Here is a 15,881-nt window from a genome sequence, read left to right as displayed (position 1 = left end):
CAAAGTTAAGCTACTTGGTCATAATATCAAAGTAAAGAATAAGACATTTAAAGTGAAAGATAGGGTATTGAGGAAGTTAGAAGCAATGAGCAATGTTGAAGGAAGAAGAAAGTTAGTACTAAAATAGGATGAACCATTTAGAGTGATTAGAGTGATCAAGGCTAGCACTTATCACTTATAAGATGAAAATAAAAAAGAATGTTTCATATGCATAGCATTCTAACCACTTAAAGATGTACTTTAGTTGATTTTTTCTATATTGAGCCTAAGTCTCTAGAATTTCCAATATATCTCCAAAGTTTATGTCTCTCCATTTAAAGATGTACTTAATTAAGTTTATTCTTCATTTCTCTCTTGGTTATTTCTCCAAGTTAATCACCATTTTAAAGTTGGATTTTTCTCCAATGTATCTCCATGTTATTTTTTGCCAAGTTAACTGTATGTAGTGGCGGAGCCACAGTGGGTCAAAAGGGGGCAATTGCCCTTAGTTTTTTTTTTTTTTTTTTTTCTTGTTAATGAATTATTGCTACAGCTACGGAAAGTAAGGAAAGTTACAGTTACGGGGGCTAATGTGATTGTTACAGTTACGGAAAGTGTGTGTATATATATATAATTACAGCTCCCAATATTTTTTTATATATATATAATTATAATTTACAGCTCACTAATTTTCCCTCTTTCACTTTTGTTTATTTATCTTCTCCTTCTCCAGTAGGGTTTTTTTTTTCAGCCGCCGTTCCTACTCTCCTAGTCCTCCTTTATACAAATTTATCATCAATTAAGCTTTTTGGCCTTTTGCTTTATACTTTAGGTAAATTTTCTTCATCTTTTCTATTTTATTTTATTGTCTAATTTTAGTTTTATTCTTTTATAATTAGTTATTAAAAATATTAGGGGTTATGATAATTTATGGGTTTTGTTATGAATATGTTCTCTATAAATATTTAAATCTGGTAATTTAATCAATTAAGTGTTTCTTTTCTTATTATAAAAAAATAAATTAATATTCATGCAAAACCGCTATTCTTGACATCTCTTACATTGATAGAATAGTTTATTGAAATTTAATATTTTTCACATGATTTATTTGTAAGTAAAATATCAAGAAGAAAACATGTTTTTCAAGTATTGTTCCTCTTACACATACACTAAGCATTGTTCCTTAATTAAATGTTTAGAAATAATTAAGTATAATTTAATCAACATACTTATTATATGCATTTATATACGAATTGAAATAGGTTTTGATTTTGATAAATTGACATGTATTTTGTTATTAATTTCATATGAAAGATTTAGAATTATTGTGTAATTCAATTGACTTTTGTTTAATAGTGAATTATTGTGTACTTGTGTTAATTATTATGTAGACACTAATAATGATAAAAAATCCAGCAGGTTCATATTAAATTAACATGTCACTGGACAAGTATTTCAAGCGTAAATCCCTTGAGGATGAGGAGTCAATCAAAGCTTCAAGTCATGTAACTCAATCAAGTTCAAAGAAAAGTCATATTGAAATCAACCCCGACACTCTTCTTGCTGACCCTGGCTTAAGAAGACCAATTTATGAGTACCATATAAATGATAGGGATGCAATCCGAAGAGCTTATCTACAAAAAGGTCCTTGTCAACCTTCACACTATGATTTTCCTCAAAAACAATTTGGGAATATATCAACACTACGACGCTTTTAATCCGGCTTGGTTTTGGTGCATACCCAACATGGTTAGAGTACAGTATAGCCAAAGATGCTGCTTTTTGCTTGTATTGTTACCTCTTCAAGTTAAAAGGGGGTGTTGATTCGTTTGTGGGTGATGGGTTTTCAAATTGGAAAAAAAGGGAAAGATTTGATCTTCATATTGGAAAGTCTAATAGTAGTCACAATGCAGCTCGGATAAAATGTGAGAATTTGATGAATGAAAAACAAAAGTATCATGTCTTTGTTGTCTGAGCAGACAGTAAAGAGTCAAAGTGATTATCGAACTCGATTGAATGCTTCAATAGAGTGTGCTCGTTTTTTGTTGCATCCAAGGACTTCCATTTCGTGGCCATGATGAATGTGAATGTTCAAGCAACCAAGGAAATTATCTAGAGCTCTTGCATTTCCTTTCCAGAAACAATGAAGCTATTTAAAAGAGTTACTTTCAGTGAAGCTCCTAAACATAACAAATTGACTTCTCCAGATATTCAAAAAGACATTACTCAAGCTACTGCAGAGGAGATTACAAATGTGATTATCAAAGATCTAGGTGAGTCATTATTTTCAATTTTAATTGATGAGTCACGTGACATATCAATCAAGGAACAAATGGCAGTTGTTATACGATATGTAGACAACAATGGACATATAATTGAACGTTTTCTTGGCATTCAACATGTGTCAGATACAACTGCTAGTTCACTCAAGGCAGCTATTGAAGCTTTGTTTTCTAAGCATGGGTTAAGTATATCAAGATTGCGTGGTCAGGGATATGATGGAGCTAGTAACATGCGAGGTGAATTCAATGGCTTGAAAGCACTTATTCTAAATAGCAATCCAAGTGCATATTATGTACATTGTTTTGCTCATAGACTTCAATTAACTCTTGTGGCTGTTACGAAGAAGCATAATGAAGTTGGAGATGTCTTCAATTTTATTTCTAGCATTATAAACATAGTTGGAGCATCATGTAAAAGGATGGAGGTGATTAGAGAAAAACAATATGCTAGAATTATTGAAGGACTTGAAAATGGGGAAATTTCTAGTGGACGAGGCTTGAATCAAGAAACTTCTCTTAGAAGGTATGGTGATACTCGTTGGGGCTTCCCACTATATTACAATTATTCGTTTACTTGCAATGTTTTCATCAGTTCTTGATGTGCTTGAGATTATAAGGGAGGATGGGATGAACTCAGAACAGAGAACGGAAGCGATTGTTTTAACAGGTATTATGGAATCATTTAATTTTGTGTTCATGCTTCATTGTTTGAGAAGGATACTAGCAGTTACTAAATGAGTTATCACAAGCATTACAAAGAAAAGATCAAGACATAGAAAATGCTATGAGTTTATTGAAAACATCAAAAGAACGATTCAAATTGATGAGAGAGAATGATTGGGAATCTTTACTGGAAGAAGTGTCATCTTTTTGCATCAAACATGATATTGATATTCTAAACATGGATGATGAGTACAAGCTTCGTGGGCGTTCAAGGCGAAAATCTCAAGGGATTACAAACTTACACCATTTTCGTTATGAATTGTTTAACAATATCATTGACATACAACTTACTGAATTGGATGATCGTTTTACCGAGACGAGTATGGAGTTACTTCTTTGTGTGGCATGTTTAAGCCCAAATGACTCTTTCTCTACTTTCAACAAAGAAAAGCTTATTCGTCTTGCTCTTTTTTATCCTAGTGAATTCTCTATAGTGGACCTTATGGTACTTGGTGACCAACTTGATACGTATATTATTGATCTACGTGGTGATGATGAGTTCTCTGGTATTGAAGGTATTGCTAGTCTTGCAGAGAAAATGGTAAAAACAAAGAAGAATTTGATATTTCCATTGGTATATATGCTTATCAAATTGTCATTACTTCTACCAGTTGCAACTGCTACAGTGGAGAGAGTTTTTTCTGCTATGCATATTGTCAAGAGTAGATTGCGGAACAAGATGGGAGATAAGTGGATGAATGATAGTTTGGTTGTATACATTGAGAAAGATATCTTCAATAAGATTGATAATGAAGCTATTATGAAGCGGTTTCAAAATATGAAAACTCGAAGAGAACAATTATAATTTAAGTTTTTTCATTTTAAAAGTATTTTTGTATTAATTTTACTTGATATGAATTACTATATATGTTTTGAATTGATATGAATTAATATATATGTTTTGAATTGATTTTTAATACATGTCTATATAATATAGTATTTGTTAATAATTTGCCCCCTCAATTAAAAATCTCTGGCTCCGCCACTGACTGTATGACTGTTAGTAAATCCTTTATAACCATTGAAGATCAACTACACCTCATACTATCCTAAATGACCACCATTTCGAAGAGAGTAGAGTTCATAGAGATTTTCCAAATAAGACAAGCTACTAAAAATAAAATTTTTAATACTAACTAATAAAGGCATGTTCACTATAGACACCATCAAAATAACTATAACTAGGGTCACTATAATCATAATAACCCTGGTGAGCGAGTCATGAGGCGTATCAAAATAAAAACCCCCACCTTGAAGGTTCATTTTGACCCTTAAATTTTTACTAGGTGAATTTGTGACATAGATCACTTATTTGATTGGTACAACTTGTTTAGTAAATAAAAATTATATTTATTAAGATAAAACTTAGTGGTACCATCTAATTTTACAAGAGAGTATTGAGGAATATCTAAAAAGAATGTGTGAATCTCTTATAACTTATCGGGTTGAAATAAAATAAAAAATAATAATTTTAAGAAAGAAAAATATAACCACAAGGGCGCGAGCTTGGGAGAGTGAATATTGTGATGATTGTTTAGTACTCTTTTAAGAACTTATGTTATGTGTTATATTTCTAAATGACCACACATATTCATACACCTTATTTGCATGGGTTTAAGTGAAATAACAACGAAAAAAAATATGTTTTCTCGCAAATAAACTAGAAAAAAAGTTGGTTGTTGTTATGCCTTATTATATCGTTCGTTGGTGAAAAGATGTACGCCTCCAGCTTGAGGTGTTTGGAGAAAATAGTTGGCACTTCTAGAAGACATGTTGACAATCTTGCAAAGAAACAGGTGAGGGGAGATAGCCATTTACAAGAACATAAGCATCATATTAACAATTTATGCGTAAATATAGAAGAACGACGACGCGTGCTAACTTTTTTGGAGTCAGTAACTTTACATTGCAGTGTAAAGTCAGTAACTTTTTCGGATCGCACTAGAAAATCACGATGAGATTGGGATTCGATACTAGAATTGTGGAGGAGGCGACGGCCAGTTTGTTGCTGAGAGCCTTGAAGGACAGCCATCCCTTCCATTTGGGCCATCAATCTGCCCTCTGCACGTCCCTCTTCCTTTTCCTTAATGTCAGGCCCATGAACTGGTTCCGTCACCACTCACAGGTCACAACATCGAACGGAAAAGATAGTAGCAACAGATGGTCACGTGCGGGTCCGGATGGATGGGGACCCTGCTGACGCTAGCATTTCTCAAGTGTCCAAAAAACCGAACTCTCTTCGGTAGTCACCACAACAACACCAATGAAACATTTGTCAATGCCACCACCTCAACTTCCTCCACCAATCTCCCGCCACGTGGCGGTGATCGGTGCCGGAGCCGCCGGCCTCGTTAGTGCCCGTGAGCTTCGGAGAGAGGGTCATGATGTTGTAGTCTTTGAAAGAGACAACCAAGTAGGTGGCACATGGGTGTACAATCCCAAAGTCGAGCCCGACCCGTTAAGCCTCGACCCGAATCGACGCATAATTCACTCGAGCCTCTATAGCTCCCTCCGGACAAACCTCCCAAGAGAAGTAATGGGTTTCAAAGACTATCCCTTTATAGCAAAAAATGATAAAAAGAGAGACCAGAGAAGGTTTCCGGACCATCGAGAGGTGGTGTTGTATTTGCAGGATTTTGCAAGTGAGTTTGGGATTGAAGAAATGGTGAGGTTTGATACTGAAGTGGTTCATGTGGGACCTGTTGAGGATAATATTGGAAAGTGGATTGTGAGGTCTAAAAGGAAAATAAGTGATGATGATAGGGAGGTTAGTTTTGGATTTGATGTTGACGAGGAGATTTATGATGCTGTTGTTATCTGTAATGGACATTACACTGAACCTCGAATTGCTCAAATACCAGGTAGTTTTTTTATTTCTTCTCTTGAAATTTGTATTATTTAGGATTGGTTATGCTTTTGGTTGTTTTGTCGATTGAGGTTAGTATAATTCATAGAAGAATGCTCATATTTGGGTTGACAGGTGTTTTTTTTTTTTTACTGTGGAATTATGGGTTGTTCTTGATGATTAAGCTGGTTTGATTGGATTGAAACCACTTTCTGCGAGTGTGTGTTTTGGATTCTATGCTCTGTCAAGTTTCATGCTTTGTGTAGGTGGAGCTCTAGAAACGAAGTAATAGAGTGATCTTTTTACTCGTCTTATTTTCAGGGATCAGTTCATGGCCAGGAAAACAGATCCATAGCCACAATTATCGTACTCCTGAGGGCTTTCAAGATCAAGTTTGTCTCAAGTTTCTAGTATCATTTCATGAACTCGCTTTTCTGTTACTGTATACTACACGTATTTTCTAATAGCATTCGGCTTGTGTGCATGAATCTATAGTTTCATGGTCGAGAACTATCTGAATGCTTAGTTTATACATGTAAGTGTGTAGAGATATGCAAATATTAGCACAAAGGAGGAAATGTTACTAGTTAGGTGCGAGATTTTCTAACTACTGTATTCATTCTTTTGAAATGAAAGTCCTGTTGTAATGATAAAGGTCTTGAGCTTGCACCAAAAGGGTTGATGGTTGAGTGAGTCTTGAGGATAGCTTCATGCAAAAATATTGATGGCAATTGGCAAGGTTTCTTCCTGAATTTTCCTCTGAGGACACTGTCTTGTTGGAACCATAATTGGGTGATAGTTTTTTTTTTCTTTTTTTTTTGTTCTTGTGAAAAGTATAAATGATATTGATTAGATACAAGTGAGTACGAGTACTATATGTCATGGCACCACCTATACGAGATAAACAAGAATGAAAGGAGTGCAACAACTGATGTAAAGAAACCTGAAGCGCTTGGGAAGATTAGATTACGATAAATTGTTAACATGATCTTGCCCCACTCCTGTGCAAATGCACATTATCAGTTTTGTGAAAGATGCGCAATCCTTTATTAATAGTTTGTTGTGAAATCTGTAGCTCTTCAATTTTGTCTTGGGTTTGTGATCATTTCGTTTGTTTATTAGGTTGGTGTGTTGCGCGTGATCATTCTTGATTCTGCTTCTTGTAGTAACCTCCTTTTATAAGAGATCATTTATATTTCCTGGCTGATCAGTTTTTTTTTTTTTTTTTCCTGTTGGAACAGGTGGCAATTTTGATTGGAAGTTCAGCTAGTTCTGTGGATATATCCAGAGAAATTGCTGGAGTTGCTAAAGAGGTCCATGTTACCTCAAGATCAGTTGCGGACGAAACATATCAAGAGCAGCCTGGATATGATAATATGTGGCTTCATTCTATGGTAAAAGAACTCACCTAGATTTAGATTGGGCAACTGTCATGAGAAGTTTGTGGAGGAAGTTCTTTGACTCTGATCTGCGAGAAGGGCTTCTTCTAAGATGCTTGTATTTATTAAAATGATGCAGATAGAAAGTGTGCATGATGATGGTTCTGTGATCTTCAGAAATGGGAGAGTTGTCGTTGCTGACATTATTCTACATTGCACTGGGTACTTCTCAAATATTTCAATGCTAAATTATGCATACTGCTGCTCGTAGAAAATAAATGATGGCTGAATGTTTTGTTACAATTGTTCTTGCCTGTAAGGTACAAGTATCACTTCCCTTTTCTAGACACCAATGGCATTGTGACCGTGGATGGAAATCGTGTGGGCCCCCTGTACAAGCAAGTTTTTCCACCAGCTCTGGCCCCATGGCTTTCATTTGTTGGGTTACCGTGGAAGGTTCAACTCTGTTTATGTCTTATTCCTTTATTTTGACTGAACATTAAATTGCAATGTTAAAATAATTTGTCCATGGTTGATGCTAGGTTGTCCCTTTTCCCTTGTTTGAACTTCAAAGCAAGTGGATTGCTGGTGTTTTATCAGGTCATATTGCACTTCCGTCACCTGAGGAGATGATGGAAGATGTTAAAGCCTTCTATGAGACACTAGAAGCTTCCAACATACCCAAACACTACACTCATAATTTGGCTGGTTGTCAGGTATGCCTTCTGTATGGTGTACTTTGTATCCCATTTTCCATTTTCCATATCAATTTGTTACTTGTTCATCAGAATGCATCAGTTAAGTCCAGTGGTCATCAGGGTTTATAGTTTGAAGGTTATACATGTAAATAATCCTCTTTGAGTTTGTTAGATGAATGATAAGGATGGAGAAGTCATCAAATCTTCACTTTATTAGTCAATTTACCAATGATAACAGAAATCTCAATGGCAATTGTAATTGGTCTGTTGTTGAATATGATCTATACTTTCTACACTTTTCAGCCATTACTACCGCGTTGAGCCTTAACTCGTGCTGATTTATTTTCCATCTAACATCTAATGCTTAGCTTCAATACACATGATTGAACATGGTATTTAAACACCGCACCCAGTTGAAAAAAAAGGGGTAAACTGCATATCTGTTTCTCCTTAGAAACACCTGTGTAAAAATGTTTATTTTGACCTTCGTGAAAATGAAGGAGAGTTTTTATAGGATTTCATCATTGGATTCAGGAATGATTTTGACGGAGATCAACTCCAGACTTTTGATCCTAATATAGTCTAGGAAAAAAAATAGAAATATAGGTAAAAGCAAATATTTTCTTTTAAGTTAGTAGTTCTTCCGGTCCTCTTTATTTATGTCATAATTCATGTCTCAATTGTCTCTCCACCACACACACATATATATGTTTTCATGGATCCTTATATTCCTCTTTTTTTTCTTCTGAGTTTCGGGATCCTTGCATTTCTGATTGCACATTTGGTGATTTGTAGTATGGCATAGCTTTGTGTGTTCACTTTTCCTGGTAACGTGACCTTAGATCCCTCCATCTGCAACTTTTGATTATTCATGGTGATGTATTAAACCAAAGAGGTTACATAACCCATTAGGAATGTTCCCTTTATGACACTATCATCTCATCGTGATGTCTTAGAATTACTTCCATTAATAGATTTTGGATCTCATTTTGCAGTTCGAGTACGACAACTGGCTTGCTTCTCAGTGCAGTTGCCCAGGGATCGAAGAATGGAGAAGGCAAATGTATGATGCAGCTAGCAAGAGTAAGCGGCTCCGGCCAGAGATATACCGTGATGAATGGGATGATGATAACCTGGTCTTGGAAGCCTACGCGGACTTCACAAAGTACACATGAAAAAGAAAGCAACAGCTGCATCTCTCAATGGAGGTGTTCGAAGGATAGGAAAGGAGGAAGATAAATTATTAGGCTGGCTTAATTGTCAGCATCTGAATTTGTGGGATCAATATCATCGTTGTTAAAAACTTCTTTTTATTTTTTAAAAATTAATTTTAAAGTTATCACATTAAAATAATTTAAAAATATTAAAATTATATCAATTTAAAACAATGAAGAAATTAAAATTTTTAAAAAATATTTTTAAAACATAAAAATAAATAAAATTTTACAAAATTTAATTTAAAAAATATGTAAATATTATATTTCAAACTTGATTTTGTACTAGGCTCTGCATTATAAAATATAATTTAGTTTGTATATTTTATTGCGTTTTGTTTCATTACAAACATAGAAGTTGATGAAAAACAAACGCAGCTTACTAATGCAGTGTTGGTATTCGTGGCTAACGTTTGTACCTAACCTTTATAAATATCTTCTGGTGTCACTTGATATGGACCGTGTCAAACATGCAAACATCAAATACTACTTCGCTCACCTCTCGCCACGTAGCTGTCATCGGTGCCGGCGCCGCCGGGTTAGTGGCGGCACGTGAGCTCCGGCGTGAAGGTCACCAAGTGGTTGTTGTCTTTGAGAAAGATAGCCAAATTGGTGGGACATGGGTGTACACTCCACAGGTCGAAACCGACCCTCTTGGGCTAGACCCGGCCCGACACATCGTCCACACCAGTTTATACAAGTCCCTCCGGACCAACTTGCCGAGAGAGTCCATGGGCTTTATGGATTATCCGTTCGTGACCCGAGCGGGTGAAGGGAGCGACCCTAGAAGGTTCCCGGGTCATGCAGAAGTGTTGAAGTATTTGCAAGATTTTGCTAGGGAGTTTGGGATTGAAGAAATGGTGAGGTTTGAGTGTGAGGTGGTTAGTGTGGAGATGGTTGATAAGAAATTGAAAGTGAAGTGTAAAAGGATGAGACCTGATGGTGGTGGTGATGATCTGCTAGATGAGGTTTTTGATGCTGTCGTTGTTTGTAATGGACATTTCACACAACCTCGTATTGCTGAAATCCCTGGTATTTTTAGCTTGTGCTATTTTTTTTTTCCTGGTGATTTTCTAAATTGAATTATGTGTTTACAAGATCGGGCAATACCCGTGTTTTTATTTTGGGGGAAACAATATCCATCTTCCTGTCTTATAAACTGGCATGATATATTACAATTCCTCGAAAATGTTTTGTAACGGTGTTTTAACTATGTCTTTAATCTTCTAGTTTGTATTCCTTTCAGGCATCAACTTGTGGCCTGGAAAGCAAATACATAGCCATAACTATCGTACTCCTGAATTCTTCAAGGATAAAGTATGTCTAAAGTTTCTATTTCTCTTTACCTTATAGAGTGCTTCTACGGAATGTCTCTTGAAGTTCTTTTTTTAAACTTAATTATGGCGTAATTCTCCTGTTTGAATTGGTTAGAAGCCAAACTTCTTTCTTGAGTTATTGCAATTAAATGGATAAAATTGATCGGTTTTCCTAGATGACAGAACTTGGGAGTACCTCGAGCTTTCAAAACTTAACCACAATTGTTTCACAAGCCAGGCCACAGGGGACATTCTTCTTCTGTACATTTTAAGATGCTTTCTGTAACTTTCATGTCAATAACTGTCTGTTTGTGTGTGCATTTTAATTTTCACTCATATACTCTTAACTCCGTTATCTTTTACAATGCATTTTACTTTTGTGCTGATGTTTTTCTATGTCAGGTTGTAATTTTAATTGGCAGTTCTGCAAGTGCTATTGATTTATCCCTTGAGATTGGTGGAAATGCCAAAGAGGTGCACATTGCATCTAGATCAGTTGCCGATGATACATATGAAAAGCGGGCTGAATGTGATAATATATGGCTACATTCTATGGTAAGAGTACCAACCCATTTTGAGAGTGAATGCGAGAGGGCTATCATTAGAAAGTTTGCATCTAAAGTGCTTCCCCCCCACCAAAAAAAATTTTTGCAGATAAAAAGCGCACATAAAGATGGTTCTGTGGCTTTCCGAGATGGTAACACTATCGTCGCTGATATTATTCTGCATTGCACAGGGTAATTTTAACTGTCTTTGATTTGGTATAGTTTAGGAACTCTCTCTCTCTTTTCATGTAGATTCATTCTGAATGACATATTTAGGCAATGCTGTTGATGACTGAATGTTAAATTTGCAATTTTTTCATGTTTATCAAGGTACAAGTATTGCTTCCCATTCCTCAAAACCAATGGCATTGTGACTGTGGATGACAATCGTGTTGGACCACTCTACAAGCATGTTTTCCCACCCATTTTTGCCCCGCAGCTTTCTTTTGTCGGACTACCCTATAGGGTTGAGCTCTGCTGTGATACATGTCCGTTTCTTTTTAGTGGATGTTAGCCTTTACTGCTGAAATTAATCCTTTGCATACCATTTTTGCTAGAATTTACCTTTCCCAATCTTTGAAATTCAAAGCAAGTGGATCTCTAGTGTTCTATCTGATCGAATTGTGCTCCCTTCACAAGAGGACATGATGGAAGATGTTAACACCTTCTACTCGACACTTGAAGATTCTGGTGTGCCTAAGCATCACACTCATAACATGGGGGACAGAATGGTAAGCCTTGTGTTTGTGCCTGTAGAAATTTTGTCCATCTTTCACCATAGTTTTAGTATGGCACCTGTTTCATTGCTAGAAATTATGTAACTGAACAGGGCTCATCCTAAAGGCCTTGCACTAATAAAAATCATTAGCCATCACGTGTTGTCTTCACTCAATATGTTAATGATAATTAACAAAGATCTTTTCTTTTTTTCCATTTGAGGATAAATTATCCCTGCCTCAAATGTGGAATCATACTTCACTTTGTCAATTTTTTTCCAGCAATCCCCACCCATTCTGAAACCTTCATTCCCAACTAAAGGTTTTTTTCATTTTAGTCTGCCACATAAATCAACTGAACAAAAGACCCAAGTTCCAAACTTAGTGGCTAAACTCAACAAAAGCCTATGTTCTGAGCTTAGTGGAAATAAGACAGGGACTAATACAAAAGCCTTTGTCAAAACTCTTTGTTGCATCGAGCATATCATTGCTAGTGATGCCAGAACAACTTTCCTCTGTGTTTTTCATAACAATGTGATTTTTTATGGTGTGTTTGTTGCCAATCTTCAAGTTTTTTTGCTTAACCACACTTGGAATTTATTTTGTAGGTTGTCCATACTATGTGCATGTTTTGCAACCAGAAAGATGACACATTTTCTTAAACAACCATTTCACACATGCTTTTATTACCTGATATACTTTTTTATTTGGGTTATAATTTTTGCAGATTGACTACAATGCTTGGGTTGCTTCTCTGTGTCAATGTCCTTGCTTTGAAGAATGGAGAGTACAAATGTTCTATGAAACAGCCAAGAGATTGAACACCAACCCAAAGACATTTCGCGATGAATGGGAAGATGACAACCTGGTTTTGCAAGCCTGTGAAGATTTCAGCAAATACATCTGAAAAATGTTGTTAATGGTAGCATCAGTGAGTGAAGGAATTCAAATTTCTTGCGTTATAAGCTGAAAGTAATCACCCTTGCATCATTCCAATTCCTGCTGCTTGTTGCAGTGGATGATTCCTGTTAGCATGTTTTAATATTGTTCTCGTTTATGGTGTTTCTTTGGTTTTCAAAAGAAACTTTAAATTGTCCAGCCTCACTGGCTTAATACTATCGATCATGTAAACACCATAGAGAGTTACAGGGGAGCTCATGATTTTCTCTATATAGCTGTGAACTAGCCTGTCTAATAAAAGACTAGCAGCGTTCCTTTTCTTTTTCAGGTTACTGATTATCGAACTTTAGAGCAAAGATTCAAAGAGAAACGCCCAAAGAGAGCTGTATGGCAGAGTGGGATACCAGAAAGGAAAAATACATTTGGGCATGCATCTGCATGGTTTTAATCCTTGTGCATCTTATTGGGCCTACGCCATACACATTCCCTCTCCCCCTTCAGTGCTGTCAGCGTTGGTTGCGCTGAAGTAATGCCCTAGGGCTGCCTCAGCCACATCTACCGGACCATCAACCTAATCAACATGCAACACATAAAATCATTACATCAACAGAGAGCTCAGTTGTTGACTTAAAAGGAAATATCAAACTTGTATAAGATATTGAAAACAGAAGTCATAATGTGCCTAAAGATCAAATTGAATCCCAGATAAGTCTCAAGATCAATTTTGATATTCACTGTTGCGGAACGTGCCGACGCGATGTCGTCTGGAGATGGCGGAGGCGCTTTGTTACACCTCCTGCAGGAGGTTTTGTGTGTTGGGAAATGTTTTTTGGATTTAATCATAAAATTATGATTAATTTTTAGGAGTCGCCACCTAGTATTATGGTTACTAGGAACTTATGGTCCACATGAGTCTGGGTAAGGAACTGGTTATGCAAGGGGAAAGACGCATCACCCTCAATGCACCCTATCTAAGACAAGCTGCATTGTTGTTTGATTGTTTTTTTCTAAGTCGGGTTGGTCTTTTTGTAAGGTTCAAGGCAGATCTCTCTTCATGAGAGAGTCTTTACCTTATCGGGTTAAATCCTAACCGTTCTAAAGTCTAAATTTTTTTTAGCATTGCATTTATTTACATCTTGTATCTTTAATACTTGAGGATGTACTTTATCGTGTAATTTTACACCCCACAAATATTAAAGTCTACATCTAGACCTTAAGAAAATATTGGAAAATTTTTTTTTGACATGTTGGCCAAATCCTAATGGATAATCATAAACCGGTTATAATATCCATTTTTGGATTTTTTTTTTTTTTTTGAAAAATATGCTTGGAAAAAATTTTTAGGATTTGGCCGTATGCAACAAAATATTTTTCTTTTTGAAAATGTTTTGATTTTTTTTTTGAAAAAAAATTTCGGAGAAAAAACCGGGTATTTTAATACGGATTTTTATTTTACAATGTAAATATACAACCTGATATTATGCAAAATGGATAGAAAAATATTTGAGAAAATCACAAATTTTTTTTAAAATGATTTTTGGATTTTTGGATTTTTTTTGTTTTTGTTTTTGTTTTTTTTTAATAATATTATAATGTATATTATATTATATAATAATATATGTGGGCCAGATAACTGGGCCAGGCGCAGACCCAGATAACTGGGCCAGGTGCAGACCCAGATAACCGGGCCAGGCGCAGACCCAGAAGTGGCTAGGTCAGACTCGGCCCGTGGTAGTTGGGCTGAACTTGGCCCAAAATCTTCTTGGAAATTCTAGGGATGGACTGGACCCGCCCCAGCCGAATGGGTTGGGCTTGGTCCAGCCCACAACAACATAGTCATTGGCAGCCCAGTGACTAAGTTGCATGAGATGGTGCAACGTGAATTAATTCACGTTGCACCATCTTCATGCACTGGCAAGAAGAAGAAGGAGGGAGAAGGGCGGCTTACCTGGCGTTGAGGGAGCTAATGATCTGACCGGCGGCGCGCGGCGTGGCTGAAGGTGGAGAGATTGGTTGCTGGCTCTGGTCACCGCTGGAAGAAGAAGAAAAAAGCGCATGCCGAGGAGGAGAAAGGTTTTGCAGAGGACAGAGAGACAAAAGTGGTGTGACCACCGCGTGTGGTGTTTTGATGGTTACTTGAGGTGGAGATGACAGTGAGAAGACGAGTGATGGTGGTGGTGGTGGCTGAAGGCCACGGCTGAGAGAGAAAAAAAAAAAAGGCTGGTTGCAGGAAAACTGGGCAGGAAAGGCTGGTTTTCGTCCAACTTTGCGTTCAATTCTCTCCACCCTCAGGTCATCAACAGAGATTCTATTTATAGGCGGTGGAAGAGGGCAATATTGTCTACATTGGAGAAAATTTTCAGCCCTTGATTCAGTTGGGAAGGATCCCAACCGTTGGCTCAAAGTAGGCTTGGTGCACTGTCAAAACTGCAGAAACGGCTGCCTGAGGTGGCATTTTAGGTCGGCGCCGGTGCCGCTTAGTTGTCATTCAGACCAAAATATTCACATGGGGATGTAGATTGACTGTAGAGGATCATTTTCGTGCAAGTTTGGATAAATTTGGTGGACGTTTAGTGCATTAAATGCACCTGCAAAGTAGGCTACCGAACCAGTTTTAACCGGGTAAAAGAAGAAGACTTTTTTTAATGTAAAACGGTGTCGTTTTGGACTGAATTAGGGATTTTTACTGAATTTCAATTTAGTCCTCTGTCTTTCAATTGCTTTCAATCGAACCCCTAATTGACCTTGAACTTTTGATTTAATGCAATTAAACCCCTGATGAATTTCAATTGGAGCCCCGAAGTTACACGCCTTTTACAATATGGTCCTTGGTCTCGGAAATTGCCAATTTAACCCCTAATTAACCATTAAACTTTCAATTTCTTCAATTTAACCCCTGATTTTTGTCCATTGAATCCCTATAGTTTGCCGCTTATTGTAGATTGGTCCCTGGTCTCGGATTTCTTCAATTTAACCCCTAATTGACCCTAAAACTTTAATTTTCTTGCAATTTGGCCCCCAATTTCAATCAATTAACTTGGTAAAAATTAAATTTGGTCTTTTAAAATTCCAATCTTCTCAATTAAGCCCAAATTAAGCTCCCAAACTTAATTTTTCACCAATTAAGCCCCAAATAAAATTAATTTAACCCATTTAAAGTATAATTAAGTCCTTGCACTTAATTAAATCTTTCAATTGGACCCAAATTAATTCTTAAACATAATTAAAATTCAATTTGGCCCATGATTAAATCAAATTGGCCTATTAAAAAATTTCATTATGTC

At 36.4% G+C, this 15,881-nt stretch overlaps 2 protein-coding genes and 1 pseudogene across 2 annotated transcripts; all 3 read left to right on the top strand.

The window, feature by feature from the left end:
* The first annotated feature begins 1,415 nt into the window (after positions 1–1,415).
* Positions 1,416–4,718, top strand: LOC118036089 (uncharacterized; annotated as a pseudogene).
* Positions 4,719–4,989: 271 nt separating this feature from the next.
* On the top strand, positions 4,990–9,248 carry LOC118035991 (flavin-containing monooxygenase FMO GS-OX-like 4). The gene is given in 8 exon segments (XM_035041667.2): positions 4,990–5,225; positions 5,228–5,845; positions 6,151–6,221; positions 7,071–7,223; positions 7,348–7,430; positions 7,529–7,664; positions 7,751–7,924; positions 8,902–9,248. Coding segments are annotated over 8 exon segments (1,476 nt in total). The 5' UTR covers positions 4,990–5,164; the 3' UTR covers positions 9,082–9,248.
* Positions 9,249–9,391: 143 nt separating this feature from the next.
* Positions 9,392–12,918, top strand: LOC118035993 (flavin-containing monooxygenase FMO GS-OX-like 2). Its single transcript, XM_035041670.2, has 7 exons — positions 9,392–10,152; positions 10,367–10,437; positions 10,839–10,991; positions 11,091–11,173; positions 11,312–11,447; positions 11,539–11,712; positions 12,425–12,918. Exons 1-7 carry the CDS (start codon positions 9,591–9,593, stop codon positions 12,602–12,604), a joined length of 1,359 nt encoding a protein of 452 aa, XP_034897561.1. The 5' UTR covers positions 9,392–9,590; the 3' UTR covers positions 12,605–12,918.
* Positions 12,919–15,881: the final 2,963 nt, after the last annotated feature.

The sequence above is a fragment of the Populus alba genome, chromosome 1, assembly GCF_005239225.2.
Source record: "Populus alba chromosome 1, ASM523922v2, whole genome shotgun sequence".
In the NCBI taxonomy this organism is placed as follows: Eukaryota; Viridiplantae; Streptophyta; class Magnoliopsida; order Malpighiales; family Salicaceae; genus Populus; species Populus alba.
The sequence above is the reverse complement of the archived record's forward strand: the minus strand, read 5'-3'. Positions and strand labels throughout refer to the sequence as shown.